We start from the raw sequence: 19,520 nt of genomic DNA on the forward strand, positions 1-19,520 counted from the left end.
TTTTTTTTACAAAATGCAGAGCACGTCATTGCGTCATGAGGCGGCTCAGTGATTGTTCATCCTGTTCCAGTTGGAAGCCAAGCTCATTATTAGTGCAACTGTCATGTAGGAGCCTAAGGATCTTTCATCTGTAGGCCCTCGACCCGTAATTTACCAAGAAGGTTTCCTGCCTCCATCAGGCGTAGCGGGGATCTGCGCCGGTCAACTGCTGGAGGTAGGCTGGATGCTGGTAGCAAGGGGCCCGGGACATCTCCACGAAGATGGTGGAGGAAGTGAGGCTTTTGCGGTCTTTTTTCAAGATGTGTCTCCTCTGCCAGCGACAGAGTAAGAGTTCCACCTGCTCCCTGAAGAAGCTGGTGGTCAAGGTGTAAAGGATGGGGTTCAAGGCGCTGTTGATGGGAAGGATGAAGATGACCACCCAGCTGGAGATGGTTCCTATCGGAGAGGAGAGAGGTAATCAAGAATTACATATACAGTACATATATAAAAATGTTTCTGTGGCTGCTTTTTATAATAATTACTATAAAATGTCTGAGGTGTAAATTAAACCATAAACATCCCATGCTTTTTCTTTTCTTACCAGGTATCTCCACCTTCAGCAGTGAGAGGATTTTCACCAGAAATATGGGAATCCAGCAGAGGGCGTCAGAGAACACTATGAAGAAAAACCTGTTGGCCACGGCCACGTCTTTGTGCAGTCGGCTCCTCAGGTCTGTGGCATTGATGCCAGTCTTATAGATGGAGTAGAACATGCTGGAGTAGGAGAAGACGATGACGAGGAATGCCACCACGTTCAGACCTAAAGAAATGCACATGCTATTCACACACATAAATACAGTGGTGGAAACAGTATTCAGATCCTTCGCTTTGATTAAAACACAAATGTAAAAGTCATTCAAATTCTGCTTAATTTAGACAATCATCAGCAACAGGTGCTTTGAGATATCAAAATAATTATCTAACTGTTAATACTGATACATCGATGAGTAAACATCAAGTCATATAATCTATTATTGTATGTCTTTGAACTTGTCAGGTGATTTCATTAGGATTTCATTAGGCCCAGAGGAGAAAAGTGTCATCTAACAAACTCAATAACGTGATCCGACAACAGAGTGTTTTGTTGTGAAGGGTCACAAATGGTTTTCATGACCAACAACAAGCAGTGGCTCCACTTCTCCTCAACTGACAGGACTCTGGTGTCAACAGGCCGCTGATGGAAGCGCTGGCATCATGTTAGACAGAATCTCCTCATCACCGCTGCCAGACACATTTCCACTGGTTCTCGGTGAGAACAGTGAGTAACTCAGTGGGAACTCAGACTAATCATGCATTGTTGATGGAGCTATTTGTTGTGTAACAGCCCAGTCTAGTGCAATACTACTCCCTGTTCTTATCGCTGGTTGGTACATGGTGACAATGTTGAGTCACAAAACCAGTAAAAATAGAACCAGTTTGCTCTTTAAAACTTTCAAGACAACAAATTAAAGCTGCATCATATCCACCTGCACATTATTAAATACAAACCCTGCAGTGTTTTTGTTATACTTATTTTGTATATCACAGAAGGTTTAACTATTCCCATGATAAGAAACAGCACGTCCTATTGGATCAGCATCTAATCTCAGTGTGTGGTGCATTTAATCACTGCTTGCTGTGCAGAAGTTTAAGAAACAACAGAAAGTGAAGTGAGGATACTTTAAATGTACTGGGATGACTAGTTCTATTAACAAAATTAAAAGACAACAACACAGACAAACTCCAAATTAATTGAGCACTTGATGTGATCCACCCTCAGTCTTTCAAACAGCATCAGTCCTCCTGGCACACGAGGTGCTCAGCAGGTAGCCAGCTCTCTGTGGGAGTCGTGCCATCTGCTGCAGGACTCCCTTTTGCTTCTTCATGCTTTTATGGCTCTGCCTGTTTGTTTGGGGGTTGTTCTCATTCACTTCAAACTTATGCACAGAGCCGTGTTAACAAATAACACTTCACTACACAACATGCTAAAAACAAAAGCCAAAAAACCTCATACCAACATTTTGTTTAAAGGTACAGTACATAAGTATGGGACAGAATTTTCAGGTGTTAATTGTTTTTTTGTCAATATATAAAAATTGTAATTCCTCCAAATTTGCCAGGAAATTCCAATGGGTGTTGTTTGACTTTTCTGTGTGTATTTATTCGTGTCCTTTGAAATGCTTTTTTTTACTGGGTATTCTTTGTACCATAGGAGCACTTTTTTTTAAGTATATTTTTTGGCCTTTTTGCCTTTATTGGATAGCTCATAGTGAGACAGACAGGAAAGGGGGAGGCAGAGAGAGGGGGAATGACATGCAGGAAATGTCTGCCCGACGCGGGATTCGAACCGGGGACGCCTGCGTTGAGGACTGTAGCCTCTACATGGGGCGGCCGCTTTAACCACTGCGCCACGCACCGCCCCCCATAGGAGCACTTTTAATTCAGTTTTTACTTCGTATTTCCTTGGTTGTCTTAATTGTGGTAATTGTCTTGATTGTTTTAACTGTTTTAAGTGTTTTGAAATGTTTTTGTTTTCTTGTCTTCTGTTGTCGGCTGTCTGTGGACACTTTACTAAGTTTAACTGCAGCAAAAGTTTACCTACAGTACAATACAAGTACCCTTGAACCTTGTCTACACTCACTTCCAAGTTCCTGCCCCATCACCTCTCTACTGCTCCTCTATAGTGCCAACATGTCAACATGTCAACAGACAACTGGCTCCCAACACAACAGCAAAACTCCAGCACAAACATGAAAAACAAGACAACGTTTCATCTGGTGAAGCTCATCTGGCCAAACTGAATATGACTGACACCAGGGAGAATAAGGTTCAACAGGAGTAATATCAGAAACGTTATGAATTTCATAACATTAATCCCACTACAGTAAAGTCTTGAATCACCAGGTCTTTTTCATCACACTTCATTTTAGTGCTGTGCCATCCCCAGGGACATTTATAACATACTTTATAGTTTAGCTGTAATGTCAGGATAGCTTTTGTTAACTGCTTAGCAACATGATGCTGGTCAGTTTGTGGGGTTCCACTGGCCATCAGACCAGGAAAAATCCTGCTGAGCCACCACATGTGGACCAGTGGAACCAAAACCAGGTTTTAACCAATCAGTCTCTGTATTGGTCTGATCACCACTATGTTCCAGTTCATGTATCCTGGGTGTCCCGCTGCCACCAATGGACATCATCCCTTTATGAACTCACTTCTACATCACCACTGATCTCACAGTCTCAATTAATCCCATTCAAAACTCCACATGGTCCGGCAGCAACAGAAGCTCAGACTGCTCCTTCTCTCCTGGTAATCCTTCAATTACCTCTATCTAAGACCAACACAGGGCTGAAATTATTTTCCAGTCTTGTCATCTCATCACTCTCTTGGCTGCTGCCCAGGATGTTCACTTGTGCCTACCTGTGAAGTATGATGAGTGTGAAATCCAGGATGCTGGCTGCAGTTCATCATTAATATGACATTTTTTTCTGAATAGAACCTTTAATTGCTAAAATCTGTACTGATTGTAAAATGAGCTTTTTAAGGGGGAAAAAATGGAACTGTTGTTTTCTTAGATTTACCCAGAAAAATGCCTGTGGAATATCCTTTGGCAGTGGGTTTTTCTTGCCTGTCAGAGTGCAGGGGGAAGCAGACTCCGTTACGTCCATAATAATTTCCAAACACGTCCTCGTTCATTAGGGGCACAGCAGCAATGATGAACCCCAGTACCCAGATAGAGACCAGGAACACCTACCAGAAGGATGGCAAGCATGGTGTTAGATTTTCTGAGAGAAATATTTACAAAGCCAACAATAAAAATAAAATAATAATAATAAAAAAATGAATTCAAACAAATGAGTCATGAGTCGTTGGATTTCCACATTTCACCGACTGAGCTTCCTACAAACATTTACTTCAGTCTCCTGTTGACAGACGTAGGACAGTTCAGGCTCTGCCTCCATCTGGACTCTCTGAGGCAGCCAACAGTAGGTGGCAGAGCGTTCCCTCTCTCAGTACAGGGGATGCAGGAGTATTTAAAGCAAACGGTTCTGCAGCTAGATTTGGCTGTAAATGCTGAGCTCTGTGAGGGATGCTCAGAGAGGATCCTGCTGGAGAACTAATCTGCCGTAACAAACACTGGTTTTAGTTACATCATAAATAACAGAGATGTGTAAGAAGCTGCAACAGCAAACACATGTGAAACAGCTGTTATTCCTAAACCTAAACTATCCCTTATACATACATATCAATACTCAGAGTTTGTCAATGTTGGAGGATGCTGAGCTGAACTGAGAAGTGCTCTGCAAGTGTTTTGTTTCCTTCCTGAAGCTAAAAGGTCAAAAAATGTTTTGATGAGGATCTCGATTAATCTTTTAATCTCCATCTTGATAGACTTTCTAATGAGATGTTTTCACTTGTTAAGGAGATGTTTTCACTGATCACTGCTGCTCAGTAGAATATTCATTTTGAGTCCACAACGTCTGTGAACAGACGGACTCTCGTTAGAAAACTCTACATGATATCAGTTCCCCACATTAAAAGTGACAGACTTTAAATCTGGTGAAAGCTCAGCACCGGAGACAAATCACTACTGCATCCTTAAATTCTCTGCATTCCTGCACTGAAATCAGTATTGGTAGGAAAAAAAGCATTTTGTTACAATCTTAGATTTATAAAGAATGACTTGTGGTCACATTTAACATGTGGAGGCTCTGAACCTGTCACTGCCTGTAGGCACACAACAGCAGAGTATTATGGATGACAGTCAAATCCTCCCCGGAGAAAAGTGGAGTCACAGCCGATAGCTGAACAGTGGGAGGACAAAGTGGCCGAGGCAGTAACAGCAGTGGCAGCTGATAAGTGAAAATGTGTAGAAATATGCATTGCAGTTATTTGTGTATACAGAGTTGGCTGAAAATGCTCCGCTCTTTGAGGGGGCGCTCAGACAATCCAAGCACAGTGGGGAGTCTGCTGGAGAACTAATCCCCTATAGAAAAACATTGATCTTAGCTACAGTATGTTCAAAATAAGAGACATACAGCACATCAAGAGGAGGCTGTGGAGGACGCTGAGCCAGCAGAAGCAAATTAAACTGATGTCACAATAAGATATGTGAATGTATCAATAATACTCTGTATGTAAAGTTAATATGAGCAATGATCATGTCTGATCTTTATTTGATCATTTAGTTTTTCCGTGTTTGGAGAAGTTGAGCTGAAGCAGGTGTTACTCTGCAAGAGTTTTGTTTCCTTTCTGAAGTTAAAAGGTGAAAAATAAACAGGTGTCTCGTCTTGATGAGGAATCTCATTAATCTTTGACTCTCTGTCTTAATCAAGAGTTCCTAATTACATGTTTTTACAAGCACCAGGAGATTCAGCTGCCTCAGTTGTACTCATAAAATCATCATTCAGATCGATCTCTTTTTTTACATTTGCATTTTTGCAAATTTTAGATAAACCTGGTGTGGCACAGACTGTCTGACCTAAATCTGAGATCCTGCGCCTCCACGCAGTACACAGCTTTTCTGGCTCTACCTGGCTGTAATTCTGCTCTGCATGAAATGTGTCTGTTTCTAAACGCAGCCTCAGCTACAGTTCACCGAGTGTTTCACACTGAGCCCAGAACACTGGACGCGTAAGAGCACATTTCTTTTCCAAGGCAACCTACCATAGCAGCACAGATCCAACGCTTTTACGTCATGATGACTTTACACACCAAACAACAAACAAGGGTTTGATAGATGAATGTGAAAATAAGACATGTACTGTAGCAAAACCAGCAGATTTCTTTCTCCTGTATTAGTAGCTTAGCTCACCCCAGTCTGAAGTTTGCCTGGCCGCAGGTTGTTGAAGGGAAACACGATCACCAGGAACTTTTCCATCGTCAGGTAGGTCAGCAGGAGAACAGACACCTTGACGGAGACACTCATTATAAACTCATGTACAGTATAGACAGTGTTAGACAGTGTTTTGGTTTTCCTTAAGCTAATATGATGCTTGATGCTGTGGTCTATCTGTACACAGTGGAAATGTTACAGGAACTGTTGGTACAGTACAGTGCTTTTAAGTGCTTTAAAGTTGGTAAATTCTTCATTGCATAAAACTTTGTTTACTTCCTTTCTCATCTAATTGTAGCTTCTGAATGTGATTGCAGTAATGTGAAGTAAACGGTTTACAGTCAGTATGATGATTTGATATCTCAAATGAACATACAGTTTTTCTCAATTGCTAAGACACACTTCTTGAAAGCTTCTCTCCTTTTCTCTAAACTGTGAACACAAACCCCAATTTTCAAGCTACATTCACAAAACCTCGGACTCTTCTTGCAAAACCAAACTTTCACCTCAAAACAGTTCAATTTGTGCCCAAAACTGAACTATGTTGTCAAATCGTGCCCCTAGTCAATCAAAATTAAAAACACTACTGAGCAGTCACTAAACACTACATAGAAAAATAGAAAACACAATGCTCAGGACATGAAGCTGTAGAAATAAATGTTTATCGTTCACTGTAGGCTAAATGCATGTTGCAAAACAAAAAACCTGCATTTAGCACTTCTCTCCTTCCCTTTCTTTCACCCTTCTCCCTCCCTCCCCAAATCCATTTCATCCCCCTTTCCTTCCTTCTTCTTTTTTCTTCCCAGTTCATCCCTCCCTCCCTCATCCTCTCTTCTTTCACCCTGTTGTCTCTCATCTTCTCCTCTTCCTCTCCCTCCATAAATGCATGTTGCAAAACAAAAAACCTGTGCATTTAGCACTTGTATAATACTGTTAAAAAAAAAAAAAAAAAAGTACAAAAAAACAGAAATCCTGTGCATTTACAGTAGCACTTATATGCAGTAGGCCTACGTAAAAAATAAAGTACAAAAATATACAAATTAGAAGTGCATTACTCAGCCACAGCATTGCAGTATTTCTCTGTACTGGATCAGGCCACAGGACTTCATCCTGAACTGGTTGTATATACTGTATGTGCCCTCACATCTTTAGCCACAAGTGTGATCAATTTTGAGTTGTTGTGTTCAACCGGTGAAACTTGTGCTTTAGTTGTGTTTGACTTTTGCCACCTGTGCTCAGCATTATGCAACACAGGTGCATCACAATGAAAATGTGTTGGTAAGATGTGTCTAAACAGGTGAAAAGTGCTGATGGTTTTGCCAAAAGAGTGACTGATTCAATCAGTGGGTTCAAGCAACTGAGAATTTGGTTCAGACAACAGGGTTTAGTGTTTTAGCGATTGAGAAAAAATGTAAATAAGGTGCATTACTTGTTGATATAAAAATAGAGGCCTCTAGAACTGATGCAAATATTTTGCATCAGGGTTTAAAATAAATACAAAGGGGGAAAAGTGCATCCCACAAGGTTCCATACAAATAAATAACTTTTCACTAAAGTAAATGAGGTTCAGTTGTTTTTTTTAACTCAAGGAAGAGAGAGAGACACACACACACAGACCAACAGAGTGTGTGTGTGTGTGTGTGTGTGTGTGTGTGTGTGTGTGTGTGTGTGTGTGTGTGTGTGAGAGAGAGAGAGAGAGAGAGAGAGAGAGAGAGAGAGAGAGAGAGAGAGAGAGAGAGAGAGAGAAAGAGAGAAAGAGAGAGTGTGTATTTGTGTCCTGACGAATTCTTATGGTTAGCTTTTTGTTGCTAGCGAGCTGTCTTTGAACTTGAACTTTGATGAAGTCCCACATTACCGCTGTCATGTTCTCTGTTTACAAACGTACACACGTTGTGGTGCGTTCACGTGTTGACGGAGGTTCCCAGTTTGCGAGCCATTCTTCCTACTTTTTTATATTCATATTTCTGTGGTTTATGTGTAACATGTGTAATGGGTAAAATACTGTGGATAAGACGTTGATATCAAGTCAAGTCTGCAACTACCAAAATTATAACCGAGTTGACGAGTTGTCGCCCGACATGAGGGAGTATTCTGGAGGAAGTTGTTTTTCTGATTATAGTATGAGTGAGAGCGTTTGATTAAAGAAATGACCCACACCGCAGTGCTGACAAAAATATATACTATATCATATCGGGCCAATAAGATATGATATCGGACTCATCGGAATGATGTCATAATTTCCTGATATCGGGCCGATAATTATCATGCATCCCTACAATTTTTTTTTTTTATGTGGAAATAAACAGAGCACCAGTGTTGGATCAGTGCTCTCATTCTCTGCTTTGAGGCACTGAAGTCAGTACAAAAAGCCAATTGTTGCATTTGTAAATACTGTATAAGTATTGAGATTGACTTATTAAATTTAGCACGTTGAGGCTCTGAACCTGCCACGGCCGATTTAGTACAGTATTATAAGCAGAAACGGTGGAGGTCAAGTTCTCCCTGGAGGAAATTAGTCAAAGCCCTGAGCTGAACACTGGGATGCTGTCAGCAGCAAGAGCAGCAGCGGCTGATACAGGATACGTAAAAAAGCATGTAAAGGGAACACAAACAGACATGTGTAGAATATGCTTTGCAGTGAATACATTTTGTTGTGTATCACAGGCTCTGTATGAGTGGGATGTTCATCTCTGTGAAGTTACCTCAGAGGAGAGCATGGCCAGGAACCCAATGGTCCGACACTCCACGCTCTCCATCCAGAGCAGGGCGTTACGGTTGTACTGTCCACGAAACTTCACGTCAAACACCCCGACGAAAAACAGGTACACGCCCATGAGGCAGTCAGCACCTGGATGGCAAGACAGAGTGAAATAAAAGAGTCAATTTACTGAGAGAGCTGCTTTGTGTGGGTCTGCAGGAGGTGAGGTCCATCTCTCAGCTGGTGGCACTTCCTGAAGTCACGGCCCCAGATTTCTCATTAAAACCCAGCGGCTCCTCTCTGCCCTCCACAGCAGACAGGAGTAATGACTTGCATGTAACACACACGCTCACTGTGAGTGGGTGGGTGGGAAAGTAGGCGAGTCATCTAGCTCATTTGAGACTTAAGGAAGCCACCATGACTCTGTCTCCATGACATGAACTCTTCTTAAAGTGGATGTAGAATTAGAAACAAGGACAAAGGGTTCAAACTCCCATTGATTTTTTTAAATAGATATACTGTGAATGAAAAGGTGAGAGAGCAGAGAGATGGGGAGTGGAGCCTGGAGGATGAACAAACCCCAGAAGGAGAAAGAGAGCAAGAGGCTGACAAGACGGGTAAAAAAGTGGAGAGGAAACTAACGGAGCATGACGGAGAGAAAGTTAAAATAGATATAGGGATTTTTCTGGTCTTAAATGTACTTCAAGTCCTATCAGACAGGTTCAGTCTTGTGTTTGTTCTGGAGTTAAGTAAGGTACACCATCTGTACTATGTGCAATTGTTTTTGTGGCTTTTCATGTTCGTCACACTGAATATTGCCTTTTTAATTAAATTAACTTTGGTAGCGCCTCTTATCTCCTCCCACTCTGGATTTAAAAACTATTTTTACTTATCCCAAGTGAAGTAGAAATGGTTCAACTTCCTTATTGTGGAGTTTGTGTTCAGAGGACTGGCAAGTGTGAAGATATTTCCCCTCGCTGTAACGACAGCTGAGTGTTTGTTTTGATGCTCCAGTCCCTTACTCTTTGCAAAAAGATGTGTGACTCAATTTTTTTTTTCAAAGTAAAAATAACATTATTTATTATTTACTCTGACGTAGGCTACTCTGTTTTTTTTAACCCACATCTTCCACTCTGTATTTTATTTTTTGAACTCTCCTCCATAAAACCATAAGAAATCACTGTGACAGGAAAAAATATAGAAATGCTGCCATGTCACATAGAGATACATTTTGGTCACAGTTCTGTTTTTCAAACGTATTTCTCACATATAGAACTGAATTCACTGCAAATGCATTTAAGACGTTATATCTAGCCCCAGAAAACATCCACTGACAGCACTCTGTGAAGTGCTCACTCACTGTGTGATTAACTAATTCATTCATGAAGAGTTGTGACCACTGCTCACAAAGTCAGGCCCAGGTGGTGCAGTGCTGCTCCACCTGATGTCTCGTTTCGCAACTGTTTTTATTGCAATAGAACAGGTGGTTGAGCTTGCACCAGTCTGGATAACAGCTCTTTTATTGGCCTACAAACCCACTGATCCCTGCTGCTGCCTCAGCTGAAGTTGACCTACGCCTGACTCTGGTACATCCTCCCCTTTAAAATTGTAAATGACATAATATAACTTTTTTAAGATGATGAAATCCATGTTATATACTTGTTTATGTGTGTTTTGGAATAATATAACCAGTGTTTTCTGACTCAAGTGTGGCTACTCACAGCAGAGGACTTTGATGCAAGCAGCATGCAGATTGTTTTCGGCCCGTATAAGCGACCTCATGCCGATGACCAACAGGTTACCGAAGCAGGTGATGAAGGCCATCACCCAGACGGACACTCGCAGCACTATGTTGGCCAGCAGGTCCTCGAAAGACGAGATGCCGTCCGTGTTGGGCTTACAGGATCTGACGTGAGGCGCATAAGAACAGTACTGGAACTCCTTGAAGTATCTGGTGGAGAGGAGAGGATGAGAAGGAAGACAGATAAGACCCCCCGCCCCTCAAAAAAAAAGATAAAGATAGAAAGATGAAGAGACACCATGGTTATTCTATATTCTGTGACAGATTTCTAAAGGGGGGACACGTACATGTGCGACAGGTTCTTCATCTGCAGAAACATCTTCGTCTGAATATCTGGGATCTCTATGCCTTCCAGCGCCCTGTAGAAAACAGAGAATATTCAACAGCACAGGCTGCAGCAGCCAGTGTGACAGTGTGTGTGTGTGTGTGTGTGTGTGTGTGTGTGTGTGTGTGTGTGTGTATACTCACAGAGACTGAAGATGTGCCAGGTGGTGGAAGTGGCTGGGGCGAATTAGGAGAAGGGGATTGTGGGAGATATTTCTGCAAGAAGAAATAGATGATGATAAAGTCATTAAAGCTCGTCAGGATGAAATCTGACACGTGACAGAAAAACAGTGAAATCCATATGTCCTTTGTTTATAACTGAACAGACAATAAGCCCATGAATTTTGTATGTTCAGTCCTACCTAAACCTGGATATAGAAGACATTGTGTCCTAGTTTCACGCTTTAATTCAAGAATAAACCTCTGGATCTGTTGCCACCAGTAAACAGTCTGTATGGGTACTTCTGGTTGGGGATGCTGTAGTTTTCTAAATTATAATTTTTTTTACCTCTTTTGCCCAAAATGTAATGCTGCACTGCAGATAAAGTAAAGCAATGCCACACAAACTCAGTGCAGTGAAGTAAAATACACAGATATCGTGTGTTTCTGAGTTCCCTGTCGTCATCTATCTCATCTATCAAATCTCATCTATCAAAAGTTCCTTTGTTGTACCATTTCTTGATTGCATTTTAATATCCCCCTTGTATTTATATTGTCTACTGTCTGCAACAAGACATCGCAGCAGCATCTATCCCTGCAATATCCGATTCAGATATTTTGGCAAGATTTCATATTTCTTCATCGCACTTCCAAACCCATTCACAATGGTCTATTTTTGAAGTGAGAGCACTGGTCCGTGGAAGCATTTGTCTGGGGCTCGTTATTATGTAGCGCACGTATAGCCATAGATAACCCCAGAGCTCTTCTGCAGGGTTTGTCTCGGTGTTTGATTGAACTCTGTGCTGGCATTTTCCATTTTGGCCACAGATGAAGGACGAGGACGGACGCACCTTTGTCTTAATAAGGCTGGAACATGCAGCCTTCTGAAAATATAAAGATCAGACTGTCTCACTGTCACTGCAGTCAAACTTCTAAAATGCTGGGGGCGGTGCGTGGCGCAGTGGTTTAGACGGCCACCCCATATAGAGGCTACGTATAGTCCTCAACGCAGGCGGCCCCGGTTCGAAACCCGCGTCGGGCAGCCCTATCCTGCATGTCATTCCCCCTCTCTCTGCCTCCCCCTTTCCTGTCCATCTCTACTGATCTATCAAAAATAAAAGGCATAAAAGCCAAAAAAAAAAAAATATATATATATATAACAAAAAAAACTTCTAAAATGCTGTCGGCAATAACATAACGCAGGCCAAACATACCAAGTGTTTCATATTGGGAAACATCTGCCTGATCTACTTCATGCTACACACAGTTGACAGTTGTGACCGTCATGTGCTTGTTGTTGGCTGTGAAATTTGGGCAAATTAAAACCACATATAGTCACAAGCACAGCCAGTTTTCTCTGCATGGGTATTTCAACACTGTCACGCTGTGTTCAATTTCTTCTGGGTGCAAAGGTCCGACAGCTCTTAATTCACGACAGGAGGAGGTGTTGATTAAAATCAGTTTTTGTGTATTCTGTTCGTGGCTTTTTGAATTATGTTGGACGACGTGTTGAAGTGAAGTGACAGAAAAATAAATATTCAGATTGTGCTGTGATTGTACTGCAGCACAATTTTAAACTTTGAAAACCATCCTGCTAGAAACCACATCTTTCATCCATCAGCTACTCTTCAGCTGCACCACACTGCTTAACATACTGTACAACACACTCAAGTTTAAAACAGAGTTTTCCAATGACAAACAAGCAGTTATGTCTAAGAGACACTTCTAACACTTTTTTTAGTGGCAGTAATTTGTTTTGCAAGGTCTCAAACTCACCACTAATGAAACAGTTTGGAGCTCATTAACTTTATGATAGCATTATTCATGAGACAGTGCTCTGTCTGGCAGTGTTGCAGGCTCTTCTGGCAAGCACCTGTGTGTTAATCTGTCCACTGAAAAGTAATAGGTAATAGTTGCAGGAAAATTTCCATCACAAGCAAGTCATTCATCTGTTGTCCCTATATCGTTTTGAACAGGATGCATATCACGGCACAGGTTTCAATTATGTGGAAAACCAACTGCCATACTTTTGATATTCTGGTTCCTGGTCATTTGTATGTTCCACCAGTGATGGAAGAAAACAAACTGAGATGTTTTACTTTACTACTGTAAACCAACCCTAACCACAATATAAAATACATTACAAGTAAACTGTAAATCAGGATAACACATGAAGAACAAAAGAAAAACATATTTTATGCAGTAAACTTAGCCCTGTCAATGTCACCCCTACTACAGATAAATTAATTGTTAGTGATGCTGTCATCTGTGAGCACCCTTATATTTCAGTGGCTTGAGGTGTTGTACTTTATATACAGATGCATCATTTATCATGTTTCTATGTAAACTCTTTTGTAAATCAACTAATAACGATAACTTCTGGATAAATGTAGTGGAGCAAAAAGTAAACCATTCTCCAAATAAAGTACAGGCACATATCAATAAATTGGAATATTGTGGAAAAGTTCATTTCTAGTAGTTCAAGTCAAATAGCCCCAACCAAGTATTGAGTGCATATAGATGGACATACTTTTCAGAAGAAGAAGAACTGCTCTAATTGACTGACCTGATGAAGAGCCAAACGCTCGAAACGTTGTCCTTGTCCTTTTATCATGTAATCCTCTAATAAATGATTTAACACTTTGGGAGAATACAGTGTGGCGAGTTCCCTCCGTTACTTTTCAGAGGGTCAATATTTCCATATTAAAAATGCTTTTTTAATTGGTCTTTTGTGATATTACATTTTTTAGATACTGAAATGTAGGTCTTCATTAAATGTAAGCCATAATCATACAATACAATTAAAATAAATTAAAAAATAAAGACATGAAATGTCTCATTCTGTGTGTAATGGATCTATATAACGTATTTCGAATTTAATTACTGACATATAATAAAAAATAAACTTTTCCACGATATTCTAATTTATTGAGATGCACCTGTAAATACGAAAGGTGGAAGTATTTCACATACTATATAGTCCTTGAGTAAATGTGCTTTCCACCGCTGTCTGAGAGCCTTCATCAGTGAGATAAGAGCATGCTGTCTGAATCCTACCATCTCAGTGATGTTTTTATCATTTCACTTGAATGCCCTGCTGTTACACTCCTCACATATACGCTTCAGAGAAACTGTTGCATACTCACAGTTTAAGCAGTGACTTAGAGAGGCTTTTAAAGGTGCTTTTAGGCAGCTCTCTGATCCTGTTGCTGGAAAGATCCCTGAGAAAACAGACAAACTTGTTTAATTGAAGAAATTGCAGAAGACCAAATTCATATACACTAATCTTCATCATGAGCATGGAAATCATTTGGGTGTTTAGTCACAACTGCTTTATTTGCTTTGCAGAGGTTTACTGTATCCAGTAAAGCTCAGCTCACATCACTTCCATTCATAGCTGTGTATTTTAACACAGCACTTAAACCTGGTTTTACAGACATTTATTTAAATTGTATATGATTTCTTGTCAAGTCATCATGACAAGCTAACAAAGCCACTGTATTACAGTTTCAGACAGTTCTGCTATATCTCTCTTTGTGATTGCTGACTCATTCTGCTGCCTGAATCCTAAAGTCATTTATTTTTGTGCAAGTGAAAAAACAAGTGAGTGTCGAGTCTGGGATCCATCACGACAATATAATTAACTTTAACTTCATAAAACAGTTAAATATAATTTACACAATTCACTACTCCAGACCTAATGTTGTCTTTAATATTTTGGGAAGGAGTGATCCTGACCACTTAGTAAAGATAAAAAGCAGTTCCCATTGTTTGATCAGTCTCATATAAAAAGCCGAAAACAATGAAACGCTGAACAACGTTTTCACAATTAGGTCTTTTAGATTAAATTTGCAGAGCAGGAAAAGATCTGCTGTTAGTTTATGAACTGACCGCATTTGAGGAAAAGCTATTCTCAGTCAGCAAAAACAAACTCCACTGTTGACCTTTATATAGGCATTTCAATTTTCTCTAAACCCAGTAACTGATTAAACTTCTCTATCTAATTTCAGCTGATTAAAACTGGTTGTGTGAACTGAATGAGAACGATGCAAACACTCACAGCTCAGCCAGTTTCCACAGAGACTGGAAGGTGTTTTCGGGAATCTTTTGTATCCTGTTGTCCATCAGCAATCTGAACAGGACAGAGCAGCTGTCAGAAAACATGCAGAGTCTTACAAAGTGGTGTTTCCATCTCCCGCGGTGGATCCCTGCTGGGACTGGATACAATCTCATTTGTTGCAGTATCTGAAACATATGGCTACCAATTCCCACAATGCCTGCAATGCAAACTGACTTAATGCTTAACAAATCTGCATGAACACAATTTATATCCAACAATTTGGCCCTCTCCAGAAAGACACCTTGCTTAAGGACATGTGGACAGCATCTTTAAGAGCTAAACAGCTGCTGTTCTGCTTCATCTCCCAGGGTCAAACCGTCGACCTTCCTGCCATCCTCCCACTTACACTTTCCATCTGTCTTTGAGTGAATTTATCATGGTCACATATTGCTTGTTAGGATTCAACATGATCAGAAATGTCTTCAATAAAAGAGACGCACCACATTTCTTTGGTTCTTGAATGAAAAGCAGATGAGACCTAACAGATTTGAGACCAGACACAGATTTGGCGCACACACACATGAACACACATTTCAGTGTATATGGATGACTCATCTTGGTCTCTATAATTTGTCCCCAGTGAGAAAAAATGTACATCTTGTTCCAGAACCAGATTTCCTGCTACCAGTAATAAAAAAAAGAGCTTTATAATTCATAAAAGCAAAACTGCACGGTTTGAAAACTACAGGAAAAGTGAGATTGTTGCAGTGAAGCGTATATTAGGGAGATGAAAGCAAACCATTCAAGGGTTTCAAAATACCAGCACAACACGTCTTAGAAACCAAAGCAGACAGCTTGTATTTCTGTTTAGCAGCCAAGGTGAAACCTGGCAACGATGAAAATGAGAATCCTCAACATCAGCGTGTCTGTCCCTCATGTCTAAAAATGTCCTTCAGGGGAAACCGCAGGACCCGTGGGCTGACCCGTAGCCCGTGGCTCCCGTGGCTCCCACGGCATCACTAGTTCCTTGTAACCTTATCAACAGGTATAGCTGTAGTGTTGTAGTCTGGCACCTCTGTGACCTTCACACACTTTGTTCAATGCTGTTAAGGCACAGGAGTACAGGCACATTTAAAGGCTGATTGGTGAGTTACAGCTGATCACACACAGAGATGGACAGAATACTCAACCACAGTACTTGAGTAAGACTACAAATACTACTGGTCAAAATTTACTCTGTTACAAGTAAAAGTAGCTCAGTCGACATGTTACTCGAGTAAGAGTAAAAAAGTACTTGCTTTTAAAGGTACTTAAGTATCCAAAAGTACATGCTTTTAAATTTACTTTAAGTAAAAGTAAGAATAAGAGTAAGAGTAAATTTCTTATTTTTCACTATAATTACTATAATTTTTTCTAAATGAATTTAAGGACCTTTTAACCACCTGCACTGATGTGCTTTTTAGAACCACAATGTTATACAAAGCCTGCAGAAACACCTATAAAAACAAATAAAACAAATGGGCTCATAAGAGGACAGCAATTGTCATTTTCACAACTCGTGGTATAGTTTTGAGTTGACAAACGCAGTCGAGAGCGTGGCTACTTTGGCGGTATCCTTATGGGGAGGGATGACGTATTTCTGCTTTTACGTAGATCCCAGTGGAGAGCTGCACTGTGACACGTTTCCTTCTTTGACAAACACAGCTTGTGTCCAATAGTATTTTAGAAAAAAAAAAAAAAGAGCAGACCTGAAAGTAACGAGTACTTTTCAGCCTTCCTAGAAATTAACTTGAGTAAAAGTAAAAGTATTTGTCTTGGAAATGTATTCAAGTAAGAGTAATAAGTACCAGAGAAATCTAATACTCAAGTAAAGTACAAATCCTCTGGATATGTACTTAAGTACAGTACTACTCAAGTAAATTTACTCCGTTACTGTCCACCACTGATCACACAGCTAATAAATGCTAACCGATAATGATGATGTTTGGTTGCTTGTTTTAAAAAGAGCCTGAATGACTTTTTTACATTGATGATTAACTGGTGTCAAAACATTGTGGATTTCTTCTGAGCCTGTAGTATGTGTTCAGTTTCTTAATAAAGTGATGGAAGAAGGCACTCTGCAGAGCATGTGATGTCGTTTGTGTTGACTAATGACACAATAAAAGTCGACAAATTGGTATGTGTGTGAGAGGGAGGGAGGGAGAGGAACTGAATTTGAAAAGAAGTGGAGAAAACATTCAGGTTGAACTGGTTCGTCCTGAACAGTGGTAGTTAAGATGATAGTTGTGTTGACAAGAGTCTGCATGAATTAGTGATTTATTTTTGTGTTTTAAATAGAAGAACAACATCAAAACCAGACTGTGTTTGTGCACATCTTTAAGACAAGTGTACACAAGTACACGCAGTGAACTCCAGCTTCCCTGGGATTAGTACACAACAAGTACACAATTGATCCTATTACTTGCACTGAAAAGTTAAGAATTGAATTAGTGTGGCTCCAACTATGTGTTTATACACTTGAGTTTTCTGTCCCTAGATGTAATTGTTTTAATATTGAAGCTGCAAGAGTCAGTGTTTGGCGGAGGTCTGACTTTTCATCAGATTACCTGGACTTGAATTAAAATGTAGAAACTACAAAACTCAGATACACTGCCAAGTTCCTTGGAAGAATGATTCACAAAAGGCTCTGAATTATTATTATTATTATTCATCATTATAAAATAATGTTATTATAATATAAAAACAATGGAAAACTGATATCAGCCACTTTCATGCTCAAGGCAGTGTTTTGTGTGTGGAGACAATATGGTGGAAGTGATAGCAGACACACAATCACTGAGCAGCTGATGTAGCCACACAGAGACCAAACCCCTGTCCTTCATCCAGCTAATAGAAAAACACCTCATTTGTAGTTTATCTTAAGAGCAACTTTAGGAAGCTTGTTAAATGGAATGGAAACTTTGTTTATGACTCTTTGTAAACTCTCAAAAGTGATTGTGTTTCATGCATTTGGTTTTCATTACAGTAAGTTCATAAGAGGGAGGATACTCACAGAACTTCAAGCTTGCTGCAGGTCTTCAAGATGGAGTAGTTGAGAGTCTGGATCTGGTTTCCCTCAAGATCCCTGAAAGCAGAGAAACGGAGATCGGGAACATAAAGCGCAGGGTTGACAAGTTCAACACACAGAAGCGTGTGGTGTTCAGATGAAGTTGGAATAAAATATTTTGATTCCCTCTTCTCATGAAATGATTGTGACAATATGATTTATTCTTTATAGATAAAGTGTATATCTTCTCAAAACTTTATTAATCTATCTCTTCCAAACATATCACTGTGGAAATTAAACCACAATTAACCTTTATATTAGTACTGTAACAAAAAGATAATTCCAACTTCATGGACAACTGTCTATATTGTATGTATAGTGATCAGATTTGAACTTTTTTCACAGAAATAGTAATAAAAAATGTAATTTGTCTAAGCTGTCAAATTTATGTTTGTAGGTGATAAAAGAAAAAAAGCACAGAGAGGGAGGGCAGCATAGTGATGGACATTGTTTGCTTTGGAATTCAAACAGGCAGAGTGGGTATGAGTGCTGAGAGGCTGCTTACAGAGCGACATGAGAGCTCGGGTCATTACAATGTCAGACTCATCTGGCGGGTGCTTTCCAGTCCACACTCAAACCAAAAATAGCTGGTCGATCTGACCGGCCACCGTGACATCAGCTCGAGGACGCTTCACGTCTCACGCAGTCAGGAGCACCACTCATCTGAGTCTCATATTGTCAACTACACGTCCGCCCCCCCTCGTCACCTCTATCTCCAAGTCCCGGTTTGTTTTTAGGTACAGTACGCACACAGGCACAAGCACAAGCACACTTATCTGTCCGTCTGCTAAGCTCTTTCCGGCACAGACATCTACTGAGTCACGCACACACACGCGCACTACACACCTGCACACACACAAGAACACTGTCAGAGCAGACTCACAGCCAGACCAAGGCAGGCATGTGTTGACAGAAGCTCGGGTGGGGAAGCTGTTGCAGTGAGGCGTCCACCATGGACCTGGTGAGAGGAGGAGGAGAACGTTTTAGTAACACAGAGATTAAAAGTCACTCAGCAGGAGTTCCCACCATCACAGAGCAGGGATGATGCACTGCTGCTCGTATACCTGGACCTGTGGCTTGTTTGAAAAAGAGGAACACAGCTGATGAAAGTAGCTAAATGATCTAAATGAGAAAGCTGCAGAAATGTGATGACTAATCTGTAACACAACAGGATTAGTGAAGAAGTCAGTCAGTGCACCTCTCACAGTGATGGCAAAACAAAGCAAACAAATGAGAAACAGTATCTTGTAAAAACAGGGAGAACACTGTGTTATCTGCAACAGCATAAAGTAAGTATCTAAAGCATCCAATAATATAATCGGGATTCTTTCATTAAAAATGACAAATACTAGATGAACATTATTACTTTTTGGCATGATGTAATTTCCAAGAAAGAACTAAAGACAATGTCACTTGAAACTTGAAATTGGCAGCCAATCAGCAAACCTTTTAATGCAAAGAGTTAGAGTAGGCCTAAGCCTTTTTCTGGTTTTCTTTGTCATTTATAAAAGTTGG

At 40.4% G+C, this 19,520-nt stretch overlaps 1 protein-coding gene across 1 annotated transcript in view; it reads right to left on the reverse strand.

The window, feature by feature from the left end:
• rxfp2a (relaxin family peptide receptor 2a) overlaps window positions 1–19,520 on the reverse strand; it is a 42,280-nt gene continuing 22,760 nt past the window's right edge. Inside the window, exons 9-20 of the mRNA XM_085798606.1 lie at window positions 18,889–18,963; window positions 17,952–18,023; window positions 14,900–14,971; window positions 13,986–14,060; window positions 10,825–10,896; window positions 10,644–10,715; window positions 10,277–10,506; window positions 8,560–8,705; window positions 5,837–5,932; window positions 3,603–3,771; window positions 581–799; window positions 1–435 (exon numbers count right to left, since the gene is read on the reverse strand). Coding sequence (XP_085654732.1) covers window positions 176–435; window positions 581–799; window positions 3,603–3,771; window positions 5,837–5,932; window positions 8,560–8,705; window positions 10,277–10,506; window positions 10,644–10,715; window positions 10,825–10,896; window positions 13,986–14,060; window positions 14,900–14,971; window positions 17,952–18,023; window positions 18,889–18,963 — 1,558 coding nt within the window. The 3' untranslated portion in view covers window positions 1–175. The remainder of the gene's footprint in view (window positions 436–580; window positions 800–3,602; window positions 3,772–5,836; window positions 5,933–8,559; window positions 8,706–10,276; window positions 10,507–10,643; window positions 10,716–10,824; window positions 10,897–13,985; window positions 14,061–14,899; window positions 14,972–17,951; window positions 18,024–18,888; window positions 18,964–19,520) is intronic.

Source organism: Trachurus japonicus, chromosome 14 (assembly GCF_045865225.1).
Source record: "Trachurus japonicus isolate A0001 chromosome 14, Traja_1.0".
NCBI lineage: Eukaryota > Metazoa > Chordata > Actinopteri > Carangiformes > Carangidae > Trachurus > Trachurus japonicus.